Consider the following 20,636-nt stretch of genomic DNA (forward strand, 5'->3'; position numbering starts at 1 on the left):
TAAAAATTTGTCCCACACATAGCATCATTAGGAATTCATAAACACACTCCGAATCAGATGTATTTGCGCAAATATACACTGTATGTAGCTTCTCTATGAAGAATTACAATGTCCGCCCTATTTTTTAAACCCTCGACAACATTGTAATCAACGTTTTTGTTGATCAAATAAAAAATATACCACACATAGCATTTCACTTCGTGTGTTTTCAAGCACGCGGTTGCACTTTTTGGAAAATTAATTACTTAATTTAGCGCAAACTTACCAAAGTTGTGTCTTTTGACAATGACCGGGCACTCGTCTTTGTGTTTTTGAAAATGGTTTTAAAATAATGAAGAAATTATCAAAAACGTTACCTGAAGCGACGTTTGTTTACATCCGATTGTCCCACACACAGTTTCTAAATAGCCAAACAAGCCGATGTATGCTGTAAGAAAGTTCTGACACGAATGTGAACATTCATGGGCGCCGCCATTGTTGTATGACCTTGAGCGGTCCGTCTAAAATGCGTTTATGACTGATATGAACGAAAAGTGCAAATATGAACGAATATAGGCAATATTTATGCGTTTTTTACAGTTTTGTTATGAACAAATCACTGTTGAATTAAAAATTCACAATATGTGATAAATATGTTAAGGCTGCCTCAAAATAGAGCAATTTAATAAAAGCGGTGGTCTGACTGGTCGTTCATATTCGCGGATATTATTTTGGAGTTACTGAATTTAAAATGCCAGTGAAACACGCTTTCAAATTCATTCAATCGTAACATTACACCTTAGCAACGTGTATTTTTGTCACAGAACGATTTTAATATAACAAAAATAAAGGAAAATACATTAACAAAGCCATTATCTTTTCATACCCGCACTTTTCAGTCATATCCGCCGATATGAGTCATGAACGCATTTTAGTCGTACCCTATGTTGAGGCGTTAACGACAACTCTGCTGGAGAATGTTATCGATGCTAATAAGCGAGATATGCCGATTAGAAAATCGACACTATCTCAATCGGACTGGCTCGGTCTTTTACATAGCTCGTCATTGTGAAGAATTTTTCCATGGTATGATAACTTAGACGATGCTGACGCAGCATCGTTAAAAAGTTATTATTGTGTCAGAAAAATACACCATGAGATTAAAGCACACTTCAATGAAAGTTAGAGCAAACTCAACTTCCTAAACCGATAAACACTCCAAACAGTTAGGGCATAATTGATAAACTAAATTCCATAAATAGTCGCATGATTAATAAAGGTTGAAAAATCGCCTTCCATTAGGAAGTACACTTTCTATGTTTGCATATCGAATCAAATGTTTGTTTGTGTATTATCTTCGGCCTTCGGTAAATATCCCACTGCAATTTGTAAATTCCTCTATCTCTGTTGGAAGTTTTTTTTAAACAGTTATGAGCCTTAAACCAACGCTTATCTTTCTAATCGATACGAATGTTGTTGATTAGGATAGTATATGCTTTTTCGGCGTTGTTATAGAAGGCTCGTAATTTTATTATTGTAATCTAAATGTTAACATGTACTGGGTAAAATGAATATCGATTGCAGAATTACATAGTAACGCATATTGAATCAGTGTGTCGCTATCGTGCATCGTATTCGCAAATCATCGTATTGTTATTTCGCGATTTCGCATCGTTACTCGTGTTTTTGCATCGTGGTTTCGGGTTCTAAGCCTTGTTACCCAAAGCTCAAAATTGAAAAATCACGTTGCAAGATAGCGACAATCCGACAGTAAATTGCAAGAACTCGGTGCGAGTTCATGAAATCACGGTAAGACGATGCGAGATTACAATACAAGATTGTGGTTTTAATACCAGGCATCTTGTATCGTAATATCGACATTGGAATATACATCGACAGGTTAGCGAAAATTCGATGCAAAGGTACGAAATAACAATACGTGATCACGCCAGTATATTCTCAATTTTGAATCGTGATTGTGCGTCTAATATCGTGTTTTGTTTTGCTCCTCTCATCGTATGCTGGCGTTTTAAAGCTTGTAAGAGGTAATCCATGCAAGACAACATTTGGCCCTTGCGAAATACCGTAGATTCTCATAACAAAAAAGTCATGTTTTCCTTTACTGCAATGTGAAAGTTAGGTCCTAAGGAACAGTGCATTGTTTTTAAAAGAATTACCATAAAGTTATTATGTTATTACTTTGATGTTTGCTATCTTTACAAACAATCGGAAGTTCGAAATTGATTAATTATAAATTACACAATATAAGTAGTTCTTTCTTTTTTTACATTAAATTCCATCAATACAGACACACTTTTATATTGTTTGAAAAAAAACTGAAAAACTAAGAAACACCTATCTTGACAAACGAAGAAAGTTTATCCGAAAATTAGCAATTGCCAATCTGCCCTACAGTATTCATTGTTATATAAGCTGAGGTTAATTAAAACCATAAAAAAGCAATAGAACAACGGTAAATTTTAATTCCCCGCACTCAACAATCTTGCTGTAGGTTCTACTAAAAAATAAAACTATTGTTAATGTCTAAAAAATGGTTGACAAAGTGCGCGAAACGGTAGTCACAACTTTTTGTCGGAAATGACGTCAGCGCTGGAGTAGTCAAAATCGCGTTCCCAGCCACATATAAAGTGGTGAAAATGTCCGCTACCCCTTCACGAGAAATCTCGAAAACGATGATATCTTGGAAGTACGTTTCAGCTAACCGCATATCCGTTTTCTATTGTCATTTTCCAATTACGCAATCATTCGTTTTTTCGTTTCTACATTGCCCGCTATCTTTGAAAAACGACCTACGTGACATGCGTGCGTGTCAACGAAAAATCGTAAAAGGCCAATAATATATTCGAACACATATCATATTTAAGTGTGAAGTCATTCGGTGACATCTCGAGACACTCCGTTAGTACTTCTACGGAATTATCGTCATTTTTCACATACGCATTGGTTGTAAAACGTATCGTTACGATTTTAACATACGTATTGTTAAATAAACTGGACATGTTCGCGGAAAGGATGTCGTTTAGGAGTTATTCCATGACATGAAAAAATCGACTATTTTAAGGTGCCGATATTCGGGTCTCAACTTGCATGGAATTGTAAAGCACTATTTTGAGTGGCGGAACCAAAATGGATCACGGATAGATTTGATTTTAGTCCGCAACGTAAGATTCAGCCAATAGTGATACGTTTGTTTCTTGTTTTTAACAAGGTAACACCTACATTAAATAAGGAATAATACATGAAGAAATGTATTGAAGTGTCTGTGTTGTTCAAACCTCTCCTGATAAAGTACACACAGCCATTAACCCAATATACTGTAGGTTTATACGAATGCGTATATATTTATGTCATGGTTATCTCTTGTCCTGGATAACAACCATACTTGAATTATATTGAAGATAAGTGGTGACCCTATTTTATGAGAAAATGTTTAACTTCCTACTAGATGGTTGACTTAAAATTCGCGGGGACATTTCACGCATAATTTATATTATATTTATACAGGCGTTTATGTTATTCAAATATATATATAACTTATATTATGTTATCGTTTTTGCTAGCACTTGTTAGTGACGCTGATGTGATAGTATGTTTTCACAGGATTAACGCATTTTAAAACTTGAATTAGAACATTGGGGTTATGTAACATCTAACGGCATAAAAGGTAACACTCATTTTTTAATTAATTCGTATTTTCAAATAAAGTATGATCAATTTAGCAATCAATTTTTAAAGTTCAAACGATATCTGTTAATTGCACAAATATAGAAACTTTTGATGTAAGCATGTTAATGTTATTGTTTGAACAATTTTAAGTAAAAAAAAATATTCTGTTGAAATGCAAAAACACATATTATTGAGTATAAAGCGGGTGCTAGCATAAGCATTTTTTATTTTGATCACACTAGCAACATAAATTGACTACATTAAGTTTTTTCCAACTTAAGGGTGTTATCAGGTTATTTATTTTAAAAGCACACGGTACTTACATTGATCAAAGCAATACACTAGGATTCTGTTACTCCTAGAGTAGAAAGCGCCGAACAATCAAACTTCATTGAGTCGGTTTGTTAAGGGGAATATGCCATGCAGATAAAAATGAACGTGCAAACACAATGCGTCATCATTTGTTTGATTTGATCGCGTTCAATCATAGGTCAATGTTTAAAAAAATCAAAATATTGACCAGGCGAGTTAATGATGGTTATCAAACATCGTTATTGCTGATTTTCCGAGCTCGCTTGTCTTTGTTCCTCCATTTCCATGCAAAATTGCTCCGACACAAGAGTACACTAATATGGAGCAACTGATTGCTGAGTTCCTGTTCACACAATATACTAGCCCCAATCGATAAAATGACGCTTTTGTGATTTGATGTACTAAACGGTTCTTCGTCATTTTTCGTCCGGAATAAAATGAATGTTTTTACATTTAAGGTGCACGTAAGCATCGACATGTATTATACAAGCTCAAAATATAATGACAAATGCTGAACGAAACGATATTTTATATGACATTATAAACATAGCACAAACCGACTTGATTAATGATAATAGCATAATGACAAATGCCCAGACGGGTACGATGTACGAAACAATAACGTTAGTGTAGTAAACTTGATAAATGTACAAGATGCCGAGTGTACAGAATAAAAAGACTTTTCTACCGGAACGGATTAAGTATGAACATAATCTCTTGATAAATGCACATAGCATAATGAACAAACAAAATCTACCAAACGAAACGATACGTTGCTACGTTTACAAATTAATAATACATAGTGGCAAATACACAACAACAATGACACGAATACCTTTCAACAGATAAATGCACATAATATAATCCCGAATGTTAAAAAAGGCGACTTTTCGAAATTTAGTAATGTACTTACAGCTTGGCACATTTGCATAAAATGATGCATAGCGCTAAGAAGAAAATAATATGTGCATGAAGAAAATGATGTTAGTACAACAAATGGATAAATTAACGCAATATTATGCAAATAACACTGAACAGTATGTTGTATGCACACAGGAAAAGTCGTTATTACAGACCGATTGGACCATCTCACAAAAGTATAACAAATGTACTGAGCAAAGCCATACTTCTGAGTGACGCAAGGTATTAAAGCGACTCAGTGCGTTCGCCGTTATAAATATTTAAAATGTACCCCCTACGTCACGGTATATGTCACTGTCATAAAATCATAATAGAGAAATGTCCGAATGTAAACGTTACGTTATTATATATTTCAATCGGTTAAATGCAAATTTTACTGTTTTCACGGAACTATTTGAGAATTATACAATGCTTAATTTTTCTTGTATTTTGCAGCTTTCAACTATCTCTATTGTAAAAGGTGGAGAACTGTACGCTCAAATTTGAAAATGTCAGTCATGTTTTGTAACATAATTTCACATTTGTTATATTATGAAGTCATTAACTTAATACATGCTTACCCGATATGTATACGCGTTAAGCATCAGACTCATATAGATGGCAGATTTACAAGAAACATATGCGACACGATTCGGCACGTGAACCGTGTAGCCACTACGTAGCTCCGTGTCGATCCCTGCAGGTCCTGGAACGTCCGGATAGGCCGAAACGGCAGTTGTGGACTTTTACATTTCGCGACGATGGCAGCTTTCGGGATGTCCCGTCAACTGCCATGATGGGTCCGGGCAAAACTGTTGTTATGCCTTTGTTTTTTGCGTAAGTCCTTGACAGTCCGAGAACAGATTCCTGATTCCGAATCATGAAGGATGCAAGCGGTGCAATTACAAAATGTTCATAAACTTGGTCAATGCCGAGTTAGTTTTGGCGGGAGTATGCATAGATGGGTCAGCCGGTGATGCTCAGGTGCTCAACACCAGTGAACTAACGGAAACCATCGATATGGGAGTGTTGGGACTGCTCGATAATGGACCATTATTGAACGACAATAAACCTAATCCGTTTTAGATTGCTGTGGACGACGCAATTGACTTTAAGAAGTGGCTCATAAATCCTTTCTCTGAAAAAAAACATGTCATATTCCGAAAATATATGCAACGACTGTTGATGGGGGTTTCAAAGCTTTCTTCCAAATCATTCATAAAGATTGACCGATTACGGAGTGGACGCCGTGTTGTCACCGAATGAATTGTCTTTGGAAGACCGTCGACGCTCACACATTCCAAAAGTCCACGGATTGTCTCGGATCGATCAGGGACGGTCCGGCACTGCCATATACATCCATGTTTATATTGGGGACTGGGACTTTGTGCCCCATATAGATGCTGGATCACAACTGCCGTGTAGATCCGTGAAGATCCGAAAAGATGGCAGCATCTGAGGTGGTCTGTGTAACTGCCGTATTGATTGGGTCCTTGGACAGCTGTATTCATACCATAGTCGTTCTTGAGCGTCCTTGACAGTCCGAGATCAAAGGTTAGACCCTTGTCCATCAAGGACCATGGCGGCAGTTGTACGTTGTACTCTGTTTTACCGACGATGCAACATGGGCGCTGAGATGACAATTAACGACATGCTGATGTAAATAAGATGCCAGTTCAACAGCAAAACGCTCGGGATGAAAATCGTATTTTTAGTACAAAAGCGAAGGTTCGACAGAAAAATTGAAAAGCGAAATAGATTTGGGCTACCAAATATACCAAGAGATACTAACACGCATTGAGCAAGGAATCAATCGAAAGAAGTAAAACAAGAAGCATCTGACGGCTGGCATTACGTTTGCAGAAACATTTCGGCAAATAAAATATGGGACAGGAATTTCACTCTAATGTATGACTTTCGGGTCGCACTCAGCATCGTATGCAAGTTCATCCATCAGGTGTGCAATACGATACTTGCAGAATGAGCTAGGACCCAATGCCCTGTCCTAAAACGCCAGATGAGTGGAGGAGCATCGTCAAGCAGTTCGGCGACCGATTCCAGTTACACAACTGTGCGTGTGCACTGGACGTTAGGACAATCGCCGTACGATGTCTTCGGTTCAGCTTCTTGTACTACAACTATTGACATTTCCTAATCTTCATAGCCTTGGTCGACACCGACTACAAATTCATTCTTGCGGAAGTAGCAACAATTCTCTTCGTGTTCAACATAGGGTTTTCCTTGATCAATACGGTCATGATGACCTTTTCTTTCCCTGAAAGGAACTGGGACTTCTTCTTTTCCTTTAAGCGACAGTTTTTATGTGCTAATGGTTGTATATCTACTTTCTCGAGCTTTGTTCTTCTTGTCGCGGCTGTTTTTCATCGCTAGTGGATGAAAGCTCACTTTGACAATATGGTTCAAATTTGGGGACATACTTTACGTATAAGCTATGAATACCAAATTTCACCTTCGCGGTTGGAGAATAATGAAATCACCGAAAATTAACATGCTTGAATACAAGTTACTGTCGGTCCGTCGCAGATCGTGTGTGGTCCGTATTGCTTCCGTGGCGTTGTCGTTTATTTCCGCGATTGTTCGTGCAGGTGCTGTGTTGATCCGTGTTTATTCTGGTATGAAATGTCAAATATAAGACGATATAGTAATTATTACATTTGTGTTGTTTATCAGCAACTAAACAAATACGTTTCATGTATGCGTTCAACTTTCTTATTTATTACAAGTTAAGTAAACAATACGTCTGCATTTACATCCATTTCTACGTGTAAATAAATGTTACATAATTCCATATTTATAAATTGTAAACTGATAGAAAACATTGTATATGTTTTTAATAAACAATGTCGACTGAAATATAACGATTTTTCTTTGTCATCCATATTTGTTTTGCTTTGCACGAATTCCAAACTCTCTTATGATTTACAGGAGAAAAAACGTTGCCTTTGTATATTACAATGTAGTATAACATATCCCGTTCATAATGATATGCAATGTTATTGTAATTCAGTCTTCAGAGGTAGTTAGCAATAGCACATTTTAGGGTTGGTAAGCTTTGTATCCTTTTATGAGTTTCATCATGTGTTCCCATGCGATAATACTGCAGCGTATCTTGTGCTGTGTGGATATAATATAATGTGTACCCGATTTATCTTGAATAGTGTTTTAGTCGTACGATGCTCTTAGCAGCAGAGAGTATTAGGTTTGGTTAGATACCATAATCATTTAAATTGACTAAATAATAGTGAAAACCAAAACGAACACTTATAAACATTCGATTAAGCAAATACAAACAGCATATACCTTGATTTTGATGAGCAAATATAGCTGCTGCAAACAATATAAATACGCATTTGCACATTTTTATTTCAGATCTGTTAATTTGGAATAAACAAAAATGATCACTATATATGTCTGGACATTTCTAACACTTTTTACATTCAACCAAACTTGGATATGTGAAGGTAAGTATTTTTGAAACAATTTGTATTTTGCTATTATCATAAAGAATTATTTATGTATTTATTATGTAATGTTGTTATAATATGTTCTTATTATTAACACATTATATTAATTTATTATGATACTATATTTTTTATATAGTGTATGTATAAGTAAGTATGTCATCCCATTTTATCTTCTATATTGCAATACCGAATGTGCAAATATATTTACATACAATTGAACATTGTTATTCAGGACGTGAACTTCTACAGTACTTAAATCGGAGGGAGACACCTGCTCGCGTTACTTATAGTGGCACAATTGTAGTCTTTATGAACCACAACTATGATCCCCACAATGCAATAGACGGCTTAAAGGGTTCACCAGACGAGTGCAACTGCTGTGCTGGTTTTAATCGGCCCGCAACTCTAACAATTGATTTAAAAACACCTTACCATTTTAGTCACATCGTGTTGCATGCACGATCTGAAACCGGTTTTGGTAAACACGTATTTTATTATGTCATTACTTTCATGAAAGTCCATTTTTTTTAAATAAACCTTATCTTAATTATATCCAGATGTAAATGAATTTGGATGTTCATTTAAACATGTAATAAAGTTGTTTTTCAGAGGATCATTTCCGCAACCTCAATCTAGCTGTCAAAAGTACCGCCTCAACTGAGCAATCGTATCCTATATCTGCAACCAATAAAACTTTTATACTGAGCGCTTCAAAAGCACTTCAGGACGTACAGTCGATTGTTATCAGCAGCACTGGTGTAGGATTTATGGTGATATGCGAAGTGGAAATATTTCAACCAGGTAAAACTTTATTAGAATTCCACTAGTTAATTGATAAGAAAAAATATTATGTGTTATGTATAAATTTGATTTTACGTTTCGATTCTAAGCATCTACACAAAGATACTTGCGATTTTTGTTTTCTAACAAATTGTCTTGTTCATCTCTACATAATCGGTATTTTATTTTCTATCAACAGATTTAAACTAAGGCACGTGTACTGATAATAATTATTTACGATATTTGACACTGTATTCAGCAAAATTTGATATTATTCTCCTATCCTCTTTGAGATATTTTCCCTCCTTCTAATTAATTGGAATCTCCGTCAACTCTTATTTCATACTTAATACAATCTGGCCTTTTTTTGTTTTAAGATGTCAACATAACGTCTCAGTCATCTACGTATAGCACCTGTTTTGCGCATAATGCTATAAATGCTGAGACCTTTACGAACGCAGGGTTCAATGATCAGTTGCTTTGCCAGGCCTGCAGCGCGACAACATTTGAAACGGATCCGTGGTGGGAACTTGACTTAGGAAGTTTAAAATTACTGAAACAGATTAAAGTGTTTGGACGAACAGGTTTGTATGTGCTGGCCCAGTCGCCCGACGCATAATTTGTTCGTGCACTCTAAAGACAATATTTGCAAGTATAGTCTCGTACACATTTACAATACAAACTTGTGTTTGTTTGTTTTTGTAGATATACTCTCCTCCCAAAGTACAAATATTGAACTGCGCATAAGCAATACATCTTTGGGTGAATCGCGAAACGGAACGCCAGAAAATATATTAACGATTTCAATGCAACAAATAGTTTTGTTTGACGGGCCTAGACTAGCTAGAATCATCAACATAAAACATGCACGTACAACCGTTGACACCATCCTAACTGTTTGCCAAGTTGACGTGTATGCAGGTGGTACGTATGATCATAAGCAAATATGTATGTTATAAAACTAACATTTAAATGATACATTTTTATCAACTTTCCGGTGCAATCTATAACTTTACATTTGTCGTTGACCATCGCGATTAGCCAATTGGTTTGAGTTAGGGTATCATTGTACCAATGTTAATTTAAAAAGTTTGATTATATATGCACATACAACCAGTATACTTGTTCATTTTATATGGCTGTTAAATGTGTACGGAACAGGTATCCTTTATTTAGATGAAATCTATCATCGAATATGTCTGATTCGAAAGGATTGAGCAAGAAGAATTTACAAAGATACATTTAATTATGCGCGTGTGTTTCCCTAGGGAAATGTTTGTATCGGTCTCTGGTTTTCCATTTGATATGTTCAATCGCTCCGTGGTTTCCAAATAGGGTATACTACCCGTTGCATGTGTAACGAAGTGTTTGTGTTATTATGTGGTGAAAAGTACCGCTCGTAATTTTTCAAAAAATATTGTTCATAATCAAACGTCTGACCTTATTTACCAAGATTATCGACATTCTTTAATTTAAATTTTGGAATAAAAGAAAAACGCTGTTATATTCAAATGCATTGTGTGAATTATTTAGTATACTTTGGAGATGTGGTGCAAAATGTTGAAAACTAATTGCAAACTACATGTAGAGCACCCGTGGGTTATTAAAGACAGCTGTGTATACTTTTTTGATGCATTTTAAATACATAATATATATATATATATATATATATATATAATTACAATTATTTGATAAAATGTTTTAGCATGTTATTAGTCAAAGGTAAATATTACGCATAAACATGCAAAAGGTCACTGAAAGTAGTCAATCAACGAAACTAGTACAATCATGATTCATAGCAGTATAGGTATAACTTTGTGAGAATTATTCACAAAAACGAACCTTTTCCAGATTGTTTAAAAGGCACATACGGAGATGCTTGTTCACGATCATGTCATTGTAAGGACACGTGCGATTATGCGACAGGCGATTGCAGTGCTTGCTTACCTGGATGGACTTCAGCAAGTTGCGATAAAGGTGAAATATCGTTTTTCTCTTACTCCTCAGCCAAATAGCCGAGCGGCCGCACTTTTAATATGCGATCTGTATAACAAAGCGAAAGTCCCCCTCCAAGCAATAATAAGACATACATATAGTATCTTGTTTATACAAACAAAAACCAGAAATATAATGTATATTATTCGCATACAGATACTCTTTCTTAGAGCATATCGCGACAAAATATCGCACAGGGCATTAAGGCATCATTCAAGCTCAACTACAACGACAGCCGCCATGATTCATTATGCAAAGTCACGGGTTGGTAGAGGGGTGACGAACTGCAACAAGAACTTTACATGACTTAGTTTTAATGTTTATAAAATGTATGATTTTCTATATAATTTTCAATGTGTTAATTAAATTTTGGTTCATGGCGCAGTGTCGGGAAGATTGTGTTCTGTCACGACGGGGCCGAACATATAAATGATCGCGTGGGTTTGTAAAGACGTTTTCGCAATGAGTTTCTGTTTGGCAATCGATCCACGTTTATAATGCTCGAATGGGGACTAACAGGTAAAACGTGTTACCGTACTCTTCAGCGTCACACTGTATTATTTAATGTAGGCCTTACACCATGCATATAGCAGTAACTTAGTCCGTATAAACGGACTCCCAGAGCCTTTGATAATTTTTGCTATGGCGGCTCTGGCAGTCAATATGCACCCCTTCATAAAATGGGTGCAGTTCAGCGCAGCGAATCCGTGCGCTTCACTAAACGGACGTCGTTCGAGACAAATTGAGGAAAATAATGAATAAAATTCATAAACATGTTAAATTTACCTGAATGACAACCTACGGATGTTATCCTTTGCATGCACCCTATAAAAACACGACGATGTTTCAACACACTTTTCTCGCTGATATGTTTATGTTTAAATTTGAAACAGTGTATTCTGTATCGAATACCACATCGTTATCGACTTGATAGGCTGGAGCACATAACCCGACGTGCAAAATATTGGTGTACTGCAACCTAACCAATATTGGGTCAATTTTCCAATATGGCGGATACAGCGTACAAAACAAAACCTAAGTCAATAAAATCAATTATTTCTTGCTTTAATGGTACCATTTGGATGTGTGGTATAGATCGGTAAACTTTAATAAGTTCTTGCAGTTTCAGTGTTCCTTAACCCTTGCATTGTTGATAACATTGTGCACCCATGGACAAGAGAGAGCGCATTGCAACTATAAGCAGCCCATTGGGCTATAAAGCTTAGAGTTGAATTATTGCAACTAAGCAGTAACTGTGACACTTGGCCCCTCTAAAATGTTGTTATAAACAATGTGTTTAATATGTAATGCCTTCAGTTTAACTTTCATCTGTAAGTATTCATTATCATATTGAGGTTTTGAAGTATGCATAAACAGCGAACTTAAGTGTTTATTCGAAACCAACTTTTTAAATATATCTTATTTTAATCAAGACTTTAACAAAACAAAGGGTAAAATGTATCTTCGATATTGATCTTGATCACTGAACTATAAGCAGAAACTATCGAGCAACCAAACAAAACATTAATTAATCATAAATCTGACATATATCAGTTAAAATATATTATACTATAATTATTAACTCTTTCGAATCATACTGAGGTTTAAATCGTCTTCATCATTCGACATTATTAAACGTCCTCACCAATTAACTGTATGTACTGAATAATTGCTTAAAATTAGAGTATTCTTACTGAATCATGGTTAATATGTGATTTTCATACTGACGATTAAATAGTTGTTTGCTCTTAAATGCCATACTGACATTGTAATAAATACTATAGTGAGCATCGAATAGTGATGCAATTTCATTCCATCAAAACGCTTAAAAAAGAAAATAAACATAATTATAGAGGCGAATGGTTAAGATGTAACGGCCCATCGGAAAGATAACATCGCCACTTTGATAGGCACGTTGTAGTCCCACAAAGGTCGCTTATATGTGTGAAAATGCAAGGCAGTGTAACAGACATTTAATATTATAATTAAAGGAACAACGAACATAACATTATGTGATTCTACCCCTCGGAAATTTCCATTCGTATGTAAATCATTTTACATTAAAGCTCATTTTCTTTGATGGAATGGTAAACACATAGCATCGTCTTTGTCTTCTGTTAAGTCACCCTCTATTCCCGATATTCGCGTTCACACATGTTTTTGCGCGACTACCTACTCTATAACATAGATTCAGAAAATGGATTATTCAGTCATGTCAGTGAAATTGATTTGTTAAACCGTAAAAATATGTAAATATTATCAACATTTACATGTATTTAAATGCTTGACTCGTTGTTGTTTGTTAAAGTCTGGAAATATACGATTTTATTTTATTTAATGTGATACCAAACTTGCTGAAAAAAAGAACCGAGGAGGATTTTATCTCAGATCCGTATGGGTAAAGAAAACAATATAACACCGTGCTATCCTAATACACCACTACCTCATACAATTAATGTATTCTATATATATGTTTAATATTGCAACGCTTACATTTACGAAAAACAACAGTCAACAATTTAAATCTTTCGTTATACTGTTTTACAAGTGCGCTGACATTTACTCAACATTGATATACCAATCGTTACTTTATACAAATAAAGAACAAGTTTCCAATAATAAACAATACAAATAACAAAAAATCATTTTTCGAAGAAGTGACATTGAAATATAATCATATAAACTGACCTAATGGCATGCATTTTAAGTCCGCAATACGTTGCGTATTATCTTTATGTAGCTTTAAACATTGGATTTAACGCGTACAGTAAAGTAAACTTGATCAACTTGGAATTTCAATTTGTGAATGATTACTGTGTTCACAAAGTACATAAACAGTCTGCGGGAAAACACACATTTAACTTGAATAATTAACAATGAATTAAAACAACGTTAAATTTAGATAACAACTTTGCGCGCACATTTACTACACCAAAATTACTTACCTCCAGTTCATACCGCTTGTGTCTTGCTTTCAAATAATCACACAATATATTTAAACATATAGGGAGTCTAAAATCAGAGTGATTAACTGACAGATTGAAATGCGGAACATAAAAATGTTGTTGATATGTATTTTAGTGGTTTTATATAAGAAGCTTAACGAGGATAGTATTGCAGTATACATAAGACCAGTACTTAAGAGGTGTAAACAGAATGCGTCTTCTTACATAAAACCACACAACTACTGTATCAAGACATGAATGCATATGACAACACTAATATTACACACATATTTTTCAGCGTGCGTCGGATCCTACGGTGAAAACTGCTCTTACCTCTGCACCGGGAATTGCCGTAACAACGAAACTTGCAATATTGAGAACGGACATTGCTTACACGGCTGTAAGCCTGGATACGATTTTAGCAAGGACCCTTTGTGTAATACAGGTAATCCCTTTTTGCAGTTTCGAAAAACACTTGCTTGGTATACAATACACTCCTTCAATATAAAATGCCTTTTGTGAAACATATATTCATGATCATTATCATTCAGTGACATGTGGCATAATATAGTGTCTCGTAGACGTAAACCATGCGCTATTGTGCTGAGTAAGCCTTAATTTGGTTTTACATATTTGTACAAATTACTATTCCAATAGCTCTTTAAAACATATTGTCATGCGATATTTGCCACATACATTGTATTTAATCGTTATACCTTCACCAAGTGTTAATTTTGTCCCATGTTGACTATTATGTAACACAAATATCATATTTTTAAACATAACTATGTAAATATTTCTCACAGTATGTGAACGTTTAGAACACAAAATAGTTTAACTACATGAACATTGTATAATCCAAATTAAATTATTTTAAGAATATCCATGTGAATATACAATATCGAATATATTTTACGATACAAATATAAACTTTTATAACATAAACGCAATATTATTTTACCACACACAGTCATATTGAATCGTACAATACGAATGTATATATATATATATAAAAATAGCTGGGAGCTGAGCACAAGCGGCAAAACTGTCTGCAGTTGACGACAAGTAGAAGACTACTTACTTCGTATCGCTTAATACTCATTTGAGTCCGAATAGGAATCATACCTTTCCCAATATTTGTGCAATGGTATAGGCGAACCGTCCTGCAGTTGAGGTGTGCTTGGTTGGATGAGGTGGTTCCTTTTCTGTACACGTTTGATACAACGTAATCAATGTTAACAGTACTTCACAGCTAACAAATGCGCACGAATAAAATTCATTTCAATCGAGGTTTTCATGGATTATGTTGATATAGTGTTTACATTTTTATAATGCTTTGTTAAACTGATATAATATGTATTTCCTGGCAGTCAACATTTGGACATCGGTTCTTTAGACGACTTATATTAATGATTGATTAATTGATCGATCAAAATCTAGAGATTAGTTTCGAAATATGCATTTCCCTCGTATTTCCAAGCCTACTGTAGGATATACAAACACTCGACCACGATAAAATAGCATGATATTAAAGTGTGAGATCATGATTTCTATTTTATTATCTCGTATTGTAATCGCAACACCTCGTGTCGTGATTTCGTCTATCGTGTCGTGTTCTCGCGCTTTAAAACCAGAAGTCGAGTGTTCGAAACAATGAGTTGACTAATTGAACACCGTCCTTTGTGATGTATGTCAGCAATCGAATGAAATGCCTTGTGGAGGTCAACGATGTTGTGTCTGACTAAAATTGCGAAGTGACATCACCATCTATTAATACAATGGGTTCATGATGGAATAACCACCATTCAATAAAAATAGAAAACATAAATGAAAATATATAACAAATATTTTTACCATACATATAGTATCTCTTTAACAAATAAATATTTCTTACGATGTAAATTGGTAAATATGCAATATATATATATATATATATATATATATATATATATATATATATATATATATATATATATATATATATATATATATATATATATGTTTAAAATATTTGAATGGAAAATGTGCTAAATATATAGGTTATACCATATAAATATAAATATAATTACCACTATGATATACAAAAAGATCTACGTTGTATTTTCAACGTTTGACACGCAACATCTGAACCTATTAATCGCCATTACTTGTAATAATATTCGTTTGTTTAGTTTGCAGACATATCAACATCCCGCATTGTGTCTCTGGACAACAACAATGTGACGGGTTCTCTGATGGAATCATGTGTACTCAGTGTGAGCCTGGATATCATTCCGGAGGATACAACCAAGGCTGCATTGGTTCGAATTACCTTTTCATTGTTTTCATAGAACATTTTTAAGTATTCTTTTAACGCATGCTCTCATTAGGCGGACTACTTGAACAATTCTTTCGTTAATTACATGTGTGTTGTTCTGTCATGAAAAATACGTATTTCCTTATTTCCTAGTACAGATTTTAATTACAAAGCTCAATTAAGGTTGTCCGATCCAGTAATTGGTCTTGATATTCTAAATACATGGCTCAAAACGTCTAAACAGCTATAGGCTAAATGAATTATGTTATTATGCCGTTTTTAATGGCTCAGCTAAATGAATTCTAAAATTGTGTTGCAGTTTGTGTCAGTTAAGTTTCGCGTGTATGAAAGGCAAATTAATAGATTGTAAACTGTGTTAGAACAGAAAAGAATATAGTAGTAGTAGAAGTAGAAGTAGAAGTAGTAGTAATAGTAGTAGTAGTAGTAGTAGAAGTAGTAGTAGTAGTAGTAGTAGTAGTAGTAGTAGTAGTAGTAGTAGTAGTAGTAGTAGTAGTAGTAGAAGTAGTAGTTGTAGTAGTAGTAGTAGTAGTAGTAGTAGTAGTAGTAGTAGTAGTAGTAGTAGTAGTAGTAGTAGTAGTAGTAGTAGTAGTAGAAGTAGTAGTAGTAGTAGTAGTAGTAGTAGTAGTAGTAGTAGTAGAAGTAGAAGTAGTAGTAGAAGTAGTAGTAGAAGTAGTAGTCGTCGTAGTAGTAGCAGTAGCAGCAGCAGCAGCAGTAGTAGTAGTAGTAGTTGTAGTAGTAGTAGTAGTAGTAGTAGTAGTAGTAGTAGTAGAAGTAGTAGTAGTAGTAGTAGTAGTAGTAGTAGTAGTAGTAGTAGTAGTAGTAGTAGTAGTAGTAGTAGTAGTAGTAGTAGTAGTAGTAGTAGTAGTAGTAGTAGTACGTATTTGTATGTTATGATACCGATTAATTCGCTGCGTGAATGTCAGGCTGTGCGCAACAATACACAAGGGTTATATGTATGCAGTTGCTTATCGGGATATTGGTTATGGACGGACAAACATTCCTGCAATTGTTAGATTTAACATAAGCTTATATATACATTTAATAAGTTTCTCCAGCCCGCAACCACAAAAAATCCAAACAATCAAATAATTATTATGACAAGGAGGGTTGGACTTACAAGTCACGTCTCACTCAAATAAGCATTACGAATGACATATATCTCCCCAATCTCTATCTTTCATAAATTTATGTATGAGTAAAGGATTTAATTTTTTTTTAGTATTTACATATGTTAGAAAATAGCAAATATATTTGAAAATGATAAAATAGAGTGAAGGGTCAGCGCAAAAATAAGGATCGTTTGGATTAGTGGTTTAACCCCTTAGCGACACACTGTGTCGGCCTAAGTGCCTAACTTGAGACAATCATAGTTGCAAGTTAGATTTTATGTTTAAAAACTTATCCTAAGATAGTGCGATAGTGTTTCAAATTTCTGCTTGTTTTAAATGTCAGTAAAACCTCCATAAAGCACTTTTTTACATATTCTAGTTTTTATTTTACCATTTGAACACGATGTCTATCGTAAACGTAGATCTTCAGTTGGCGCATCATGTTTAATGCAGATTACAACTGCACGTTCGAATCTGACTCCACGTGTGCATGGACTGACGTCACGTCCGGTGATGACTTTGACTGGACACTAACTTATGGTGCCAGGGGTTTGTAAAATTGAAAAACACATATTGGTCTTTAAGCACTTTTAAATTAATGAACCTTTAAAGTGACTGAACTAACTGTAATTATCAATTCATATATTAACCATCAAAGGTTTACTCTATGATGTGAAACGATTACAAGTAATTGTTAATTTTATTAATATTCGCAGCTGTATTAGCCAATTATGTTAGACAGAAAGATCCTATGATGTAACATGTGCATGTCATCTTAGGGAATCTATTTAATATATTTATAATGCGGATTAATGTTTTACTCAGGTAAATATATGTACATCGGGACTAGCGGTTCTAGAAAAACAGGCGAAAGAGCTTGGCTGATAAGCCCTATGCTTCGCTCTACGTCATTCACGGAAAAATGCCTTCAGTTCGGGTACAGCATGAACGGGCTATCCATTGGGATCATAAGTGTGTACATGACCGCGAATGGTGAGAAGCCCGGGTCTTTACTGTGGAGAATGTCTGGTGACCAGGGGCAGGAATGGAAAGGTGCTTCAGTAAATCTGAGCTCTCTGGAGCAGTATCAGGTATTCGTTTATTGAGTGCTAAATAATATCATGTAATGTGAATGATGTACGTTTGACTATGTTATTTAAGCAATTTGTGTTTGGTATCAATAAACTGACTTCTGAATTCATGTCTGCAGATGTAATTTTTATTAATATTATATTTTATACTGAAACTAATTACCATAATAACCCAGTTGTATTAATGTGTACCTGTGAGGGAAATAAGCCAATGTACCGTGTCTGCATACGGTGCCAAATGTCAATGAACGACGTATATCCCATTGATCGGGAGGGGGTAGATGTGAAAGTTGGTCAAAGATAAATCTCGTATCATAATCAGACCATAAATATATGCTGTCACTTTTAAATAAGATGTACGCGGAAATTACCCAAACTAAACATGCTAATGCTTGGTACTCTATCTCATTTTAGACGTGGAATTGAAAAAATAACAATTTCATACAATAGTACTTACACATATTTAAAATTTAAGTTTTATAATGAATGGAACAATTATGTAATTTCTTAAAGAAAAAGATAAACCATAGAATGTTTTTCTGAATACATACATTAACAGTTGATCTCATGTCACTATAATATCCAGAAATAGACTAATTCATTAACCAACAGTAAATGTTTTACGACTTTTGTATTCGTAGGTCATTATTGAGGCGGTAGTTGGCAACAGTTATTTCGGAGACATTGCCATTGATGACGTTGCGATTCTCCCGACAGCTTGCCAGCAGGAGAAGGGATTGCTGATTGGCTAAGAATCATGATTTCAAATCAATTTAGAACAATCGTTTAATTCAGGGACCTATACAACATAGGTCCCTGTTTAATTACGTCATTCATTATTTTGTTAATTGTTTGATATACATCAAAAACATATAATATAAACATAAGTCGAAAAATCATAAAATGAAAAGCATCGTTATATATATATATATATATCAAAACTGGTTCTGTGTGTATGAATATACAGATGTATTAAAGAAGACCTTTAGAATTTGGGCATGATGTTGTTAAAGTCGCTGCTCGAATGTAAGCCCTTGTTTGAGTTCACGCATTAAATAGTCGTTTCATTAATCTGAACCTAGAACGGTTTTGATAGTTGAACAAAATGCTATCCTTGCTGCTGCAAACACAGATATGAGGAAAGGGAAAATCTTGCGAACATCTGAGCACCTGATTATTTTTATAGTTGAACCATTTGCTACTATTTAAACTAAAACACAAGAAAGGGAAAAACAAATGACATTACTTAAAGAGTAAGACTTGATATTGTACAACAGGTGTCTTCTTTAGTTAATAACTTAGGTTGTACGAGTGATTAAATTAGAGCTTGGCAAAGACTTGACGAACACCCTGACACCGTATGACATATTGTGTAGCAAGTTTTTAAAATCATTTTACAGAAAATTCTGATTTGAAACGCTTACTTAACTAATTGCAAATACGCCTCTTTATATAATAAGGAAAAATGGTTGAATTTATTCAATGCAAGAGTACTTCTTCTAGCAGGCATAACTTCATGTCATAACGAACCGAAAACGGGTAGGAGTGTTTTGTCGGATAAATGTGTGTTTACAGACAGTAACAGAGACAAACACAGGGGCAAACAGACAAAAGACGGCGATTCTGATACTGGTACACACCCACGACGTCGTAGCTGAGGGGCGTCTAATTAAAGTGCAAAATGTTACCCCTTTACCTGAACACGTATAACAAAAGTACACAATCTTACTTCTTCCTATGTTTAAGACGCTCATCCTACGGTCTCCTCCGCATGTCTTGCTTTTGTCCCTATCACATGGTATGTTACATACGGAATCCGGTCTTCTCACAGCTTCGGATTTATGCTTCCACACCAACAACTGCTGCCCGACTATAACACAAATATAAATACTATTCAGAATTTATTTTGTTTTATCAACTGTACCTTCTTCGTTTCTTGCTATTCTAAGACTTATAATTTTCTTTTATCGGCTTTTATCGTAATTTAAATTTGTACACATAATATATAAAAATTATCATCTTAAAATACATGTGTC

At 34.8% G+C, this 20,636-nt stretch overlaps 1 protein-coding gene across 4 annotated transcripts; it reads left to right on the top strand.

Annotated features, from left to right (window-relative positions):
- The first annotated feature begins 3,484 nt into the window (after nucleotides 1-3,484).
- Nucleotides 3,485-19,597, top strand: LOC127836837 (uncharacterized). 4 transcript variants are annotated; one of them, XM_052363455.1, is made up of 12 exons: nucleotides 3,485-3,664; nucleotides 8,269-8,360; nucleotides 8,596-8,841; nucleotides 8,973-9,164; nucleotides 9,521-9,727; nucleotides 9,849-10,067; nucleotides 10,995-11,120; nucleotides 14,382-14,528; nucleotides 16,255-16,383; nucleotides 17,963-18,049; nucleotides 18,335-18,600; nucleotides 19,242-19,597. In XM_052363455.1, exons 2-12 carry the CDS (start codon nucleotides 8,294-8,296, stop codon nucleotides 19,350-19,352), a joined length of 1,797 nt encoding a protein of 598 aa, XP_052219415.1. In that variant the 5' UTR covers nucleotides 3,485-3,664; nucleotides 8,269-8,293; the 3' UTR covers nucleotides 19,353-19,597. The 4 variants fall into 4 exon arrangements, with proteins under 4 accessions (XP_052219415.1, XP_052219412.1, XP_052219413.1 ...); XM_052363452.1 differs by having other exon boundaries at nucleotides 3,486-3,664; nucleotides 17,963-18,058; XM_052363453.1 differs by lacking the exon at nucleotides 3,485-3,664 and adding an exon at nucleotides 8,014-8,103 and having other exon boundaries at nucleotides 17,963-18,058.
- The last annotated feature ends 1,039 nt before the right edge of the window (nucleotides 19,598-20,636 follow it).

Source organism: Dreissena polymorpha, chromosome 7 (genome assembly GCF_020536995.1).
Source record: "Dreissena polymorpha isolate Duluth1 chromosome 7, UMN_Dpol_1.0, whole genome shotgun sequence".
Classification (NCBI taxonomy): domain Eukaryota; kingdom Metazoa; phylum Mollusca; class Bivalvia; order Myida; family Dreissenidae; genus Dreissena; species Dreissena polymorpha.

Bases quoted from the DNA above. Each gene is read 5' to 3' on its own strand.
- LOC127836837 (XM_052363452.1), top strand. From the start codon at position 8,294: ATGATCACTATATATGTCTGGACATTTCTAACACTTTTTACATTCAAC. The intron at 14,529-16,254 runs GTAATCCCTTTT...TCGTTTGTTTAG, and splicing joins GGACCCTTTGTGTAATACAG to TTTGCAGACATATCAACATC. The intron at 18,059-18,334 runs GTTTGTAAAATT...TGTTTTACTCAG, and splicing joins ACTAACTTATGGTGCCAGGG to GTAAATATATGTACATCGGG.